At 36.1% G+C, this 5227-nt stretch overlaps 1 protein-coding gene across 1 annotated transcript; it reads right to left on the bottom strand.

Annotated features, from left to right (window-relative positions):
• Window positions 1–203: 203 nt before the first annotated feature.
• On the bottom strand, window positions 204–4011 carry LOC122657076 (probable pyridoxal 5'-phosphate synthase subunit PDX2). Its single transcript, XM_043851838.1, has 7 exons — window positions 3880–4011; window positions 3629–3756; window positions 3254–3341; window positions 3070–3143; window positions 2745–2936; window positions 507–604; window positions 204–416 (listed from the first exon to the last, which is right to left on the bottom strand). The coding sequence occupies exons 1-7, from the start codon at window positions 3929–3931 to the stop codon at window positions 293–295; spliced, it is 756 nt and encodes a 251-aa protein (XP_043707773.1). The 5' UTR covers window positions 3932–4011; the 3' UTR covers window positions 204–292.
• Between the last annotated feature and the right edge of the window lie 1216 nt (window positions 4012–5227).

Consider the following 5227-nt stretch of genomic DNA (forward strand, 5'->3'; position numbering starts at 1 on the left):
TTTTCATTGGTTAATTTCATTAAAATAGAGAACTAGAGTTATTAGAATGAAGTGGAAAAGAAAAAGTCAACCAAATGATGAAATAAAACCATGTCATTGGTACTTCAGGTATTACAGGGAACAAATATATGTTCATTCACAAATTTAAAAAAAAAAAATTCAGCAACCTAGAAGAAGGGGGGACTTTTTTTGTCAGACTTTTTCATTCAGTAGGCTGGAATACATATCAATCACCTTCAAAGATAACACCAACTAAAACCCTAAAACAAACAAACATCTGCATCCGCTACTACTACCATTGAAATATAGGGAGATCATTCTTTTGTTGTTGATTATCACTCAAATATTCTTCTTTGATGATAGAGTTGCTATTTTGCTCAGCAACTTCACCTGTCATCTTCAAGAAATAACTATGCCTGGAAAAGAATATATTCATAATTTAGGTGAGATGTGAAGACAATAATTATACTAGGCCCAATAAAAGACTGTGGTATGCAAAATAATACCATCGAGTATCAGCAGTCAATTCAGGATGGAAAGCTGTCCCAAGCAAGTTCCCTTGCTTAACAGCTACTATCACTCTCTCTTCTGACACAGGTTTTTCCTAAAAGATAGAAAAAACTACAGTTTAAAAATGTTTGAATGTTATCCAAAGCCATGATGCCATCCAAATAACTTACAAAGGCCAATTTCACTAGCAATAATTATAAAATAAAAGAGGGTGCAATGATAGAACTATTACGACAAAGTTTAGATTTGGGAATGTTATTTAGTATTTGACAATAATAAAATACTTAATTTATTTCCTTGGCAAAGTATCTAATAATTTAGAGGAACATACACAAGAATATGGTAACAATTAGTTCACTATAACAGGAAACTTTTTGTAGGCATGCTTAGAGGTACAAACAGTAAACAATAACCATACTGTATCATTGTAGTCTAGGGGCACTATTCTCTAAGCTCCTATTACGCTTTTTACTTATACATAAAACCATCAATCTGAATCATATATTCTTGTAAAAAATCTCAGACAATAGTCACTTATTATGTACATAAATCTATATATCTCTACAAATATAGCTGCATTTTCTTTAAGTTTTATACTATAACCCATTAAAAATGAAATTCTCATCCTTCTAGTTCTAAATGCAATAAATTGTAAGTAAGAAATGGGAACCTAGAAGTTCAACTATTTCTTTCAAAAGAACTATTGTCCTAAAATTAGTTTAACCAAACTAGTTAAAAACAAGTCATTTCAGAATCTAAAATACACCTATCAATCATTTAAAACAGAAGATAACACCTACATCATCTTGTGGGTCATATAGATTCTTCCATTTTTTTTAATCTTGCAATGAACTACTGATAAAATCATATGTCCAAAGAATACCTACACAATGAGCACATCTATTGGATGCCGCATGGCGAGTTTTACTACTAAGGTAGAAGTTAGAACATAGTATTTTTTTCCCAGCAACATTATCATCTCAATAGGAATAGATTTCAGAACAGAAGCAAATCCTTCCCTTCTTCTATCTATGAAGAAAAATTCAATGACTAATAAGAAAACAAAAGCCTGTGGTATGCAAAACATGACCACTTTACTAGTACACAACTTGGTGAACAAAAGCTGATCATATACATAAACCATTATCCTTTTTTCACAGAGAGGAGAAAACCAGAAATTACCACTAGAGATGCGGTAGTCTCTTTAGTACTACCAAATGTAAGTTTCTTTCTTCTTCTTCCCCCTCCATGATCAACGAAAAATAAAAAATATAGTAACAATAACAATTTAAGTATTGCATGATGTATCGGTCAGCAAAACACATAAAGCACAAATCTGAATGCAAAATAGCAAGGGGGATGGGGAGCCTTTAATATTTTGTCAAAAGATGGTTTAGGCTACAATCTAATACCAAAATTGCATTCATGAATTGGATGAATAGTAGGCATTCAGCATTTACACATTGCAGCATCAATCATGAGCATCCAGCATCCTGGCCTAGCCTGTCCAAAACTGTATCTGGGACATCCCTAATCAGTCAGAGTCACATGACTTTAACAATCTCTCACACTGTGCAACTTGGCTATAGAATAGGATAATCGAATCAGATCATATGGAAGATATCTTCCACAGATACAGGATCTATCAAATTAACATGCCAAATGGGCATAATAAGCTGATTGATGGGTAATTGCAGGACTTGCATCCAAAACATTTTAGTGCAGCCCAAGCACACTTGTGAATCCATACTCAACAAGTTGATACATCACACATCTCAAGCTTGTCGAAAACATGTTCCACATTTAAGCTGGACCAGTTTGGCAAAGACCGGTTAATTCTAAGCCATCAGGTCAATGATAATTATATGGACCCCAACTGAGAACATATGCAAATTAGAGTGGAGATGGACTTGAATATTTCCATCATCACCTTTATGAGGTAAAGCAATGACACGAAGGATTATATAAACAAACATATACCCATACGTTACAGTTAATCTCTTCACATATGTTTACACTATGACAAGCTCAATTATACTGTGTAAATGCAAAAATCATTAACAACAGTAACACATAATTGAAGCTCAAAATTATTCCAATAATGTTCAAATGGGAGGACAAATAATAGATCAGCAGAATAATCTCATAACTAATATAGTGAACAAAATTATGGTTTAAATTTCTGATCACCAAAAATATAAGATGTGAACTGGTCAAGAGAGTGAATGGCTAACCATCTGATTTTCAGAGTTAGATTTTGGCTTTGTTGAATTGTTGGATGGAACAGAATAATCAGCCAGGACCTGAACTTCTGGCCCTATTTCTAGTATCGCAGGAGCCCGGATAAAAACTCCACGAAATGTGGAAGGGCCACCTTCCTTTGCTGCAATCTCCGGTACTGAAAGTTCTGTCTCAAAGCTCTGAAGCTGCAAATATAAGGTCATTTTTTTTCCAGATAAGAGCTCAAATAGACCACATGTATAATTTCTTGTCTGATTAATTCCATCCTATCTCTGTTCTACAAGAAATCAATCTCTAATAGAACTTAATAGGTGTTACCTGACTACCGAAGAAATTCCGGTTGACAGTGCAATCTAGTCCCCCAACGAGGTCCTGTCCTCCAGCCTTCTGTCCTGGAGAGAATATTTCAGGTCTTGTTAGAGACCGAATTGGAGGTTTTCTTTGCTTTTAATTGACTCAAGTATTATTGGGGGAGAAAGATTAAGAGATAAACAACACCCACCAATTGCTTTGTTTGCCAAGAAGATAAGGCCCGCACAGGTTCCCCACACAGGCTTCCCCATTTTAACGAAGTCTCGTAGGGCAGGAAACTACTAAAACCAGAGGATTGGTAGTTTCAATGTCTTAGCATAGCAGAAACATAACAAAGCTAGAATCTATTCAATAAGATCACTTATCTAGTTTTGGAAAGGAAAAGAACCCCAAAAAAAAAAAATAATAAATAAATAAATTGAAGGTCATCTCTTCCTCGTTATTTTAAGGATTCAATCAAAATGGATGCACGAACTTCCTATTGGATCATCTTTTTGTTACATGTTCATCAAGGTTTGTCATATGCTGGTGAAATGCAACAGAGAGAGAGAGAGAGAGAAAGGACCAGGTTATGGTATTCAGCGAGCTTGGCCATGGTGGTACTCTCCCCTCCAGGGATGATAAGGGCAGTGATATTCTGAAGCTGTTCAGGCTTCCTTATCTCCACACCCTTCACTCCAAGTCTTCGAAGCGCTGCATAACAAAACTAACTGATTCAGAGGAAGAAAGAGATGAAACATTCCTTCAGCTACTAAGAATTGTTTATATCTGCAACCACATTCATAGAGAGAGAGAGAGAGAGAGAGAGAGAGAGACCTGCGATGTGTTCGTTGAAAGACCCCTGTAAAGAAAGAACCCCGACAGCCATGTCACCGGCTCTCTCGAGTCTCGCCGGGGGGGAATTTTAGAGGGTTAAGAGAACGTTAGTGGCCGTCGGTTTCCTATGGCTCCTCCTCGTCCTCGTCGTCTGCTTTATCGCCAGACACAAGAATAAAATAGTGTTTTTTGAGTAAAATTATAAAAACCCTAAAATCAATGATTACCCTAACACAATGCATAAGGACCACTAATCCCTATTTTTATCTAAAAAATGAAATAAAAAAATAAAAAAAGGCATGATGATCACTGAGATCTTAATAATGCTTGTGGGAGGTTTTGCTATTAAAAAGGAATCTGTATGCTTACCCCATGGACTACAAATGATATCATCCACCAATATCCACACGGGACCCATATGACCAGAATAGAAAAGTGAGTCCAACATGGTCTCACTGTTTTTATTATTATACGGAAAAAGGTCTAAAAGACTAAGGACGGTTAAGGGTGACGGGCCTCACTTTTTTTATTATTATATGAAAAAGGTTGAAAGCACTGTTAAGGGTGCAGGCATGCGACATGCTTCTTCTACTTTAATAATAATTAGGGGAAAGAGAACACTATCACTATCCGATGTGTGGGGCCCTTATACTTTGACACAAGCTCATATAAAATGACCGCTATATTCTCAAGGATTTCGATTTTTCATGGGGGTTCATTCACACGACCTTATGTCTAGAGGCAAGAGCCGTGCACCACACACTATCAAGTAGCATTCTATCTCTTTAATAATTAATATATAATTAAAGTAAGGGAGAAAGAATACTACCCGGGTGCTATGATTATTTCGTGCGTCAACCCTGTGTTAGGGCACATGGGTGACATACATTGCATGATCAGGTGGCGTTCTCTTATCCTTTAAAAGGTCCAATTTGTTTAGAGGGGATTTAGGTGCGGTGGGAGAATTAAGGTAAAAAAATGCTGATGTGACACTTTAAATGCTATCCCAATCTTGTTTGGTTAATTTGGTTTGAACTTATAAAAGTTCAGGAAAAACTAACTTTACCTTAACATTTCCACCCTTAACAAAACCCCACCAATATGTAAGTCCTATCTTCTCTACATCCCACCCACCTCCCCGTCAAAACAAACGGGGGTATTAGAAAAAGGTTTTCCATATCCATAGGAAATTAGGAATCCTATTTTCTTCATTTGTATAAGCTAAGAAATTAAGATTTAATAAATAATATTTTGGCGAGAGAGGGTTCCCATGATGTCATTGTAGGAGAAATCTTTAGGCCCCACCAAAGGCAATATTGAGAATGATAGCAATTACATATGCGTGTAT

The sequence above is a fragment of the Telopea speciosissima genome, chromosome 3 (assembly GCF_018873765.1).
Source record: "Telopea speciosissima isolate NSW1024214 ecotype Mountain lineage chromosome 3, Tspe_v1, whole genome shotgun sequence".
Lineage (NCBI taxonomy): Eukaryota > Viridiplantae > Streptophyta > Magnoliopsida > Proteales > Proteaceae > Telopea > Telopea speciosissima.

Coding starts and splice junctions, on each gene's coding strand:
- LOC122657076 (XM_043851838.1), bottom strand. CDS start 3,931: ATGGCTGTCGGGGTTCTTTCTTTACAGGGGTCTTTCAACGAACACATC. Junction 3,144..3,253: donor CTTGGCAAACAAAGCAATTG/GTGGGTGTTGTT, acceptor TATTCTCTCCAG/GACAGAAGGCTGGAGGACAG. Junction 605..2,744: donor CTAACTCTGAAAATCAGATG/GTTAGCCATTCA, acceptor TCTATCTTTTAG/GAAAAACCTGTGTCAGAAGA.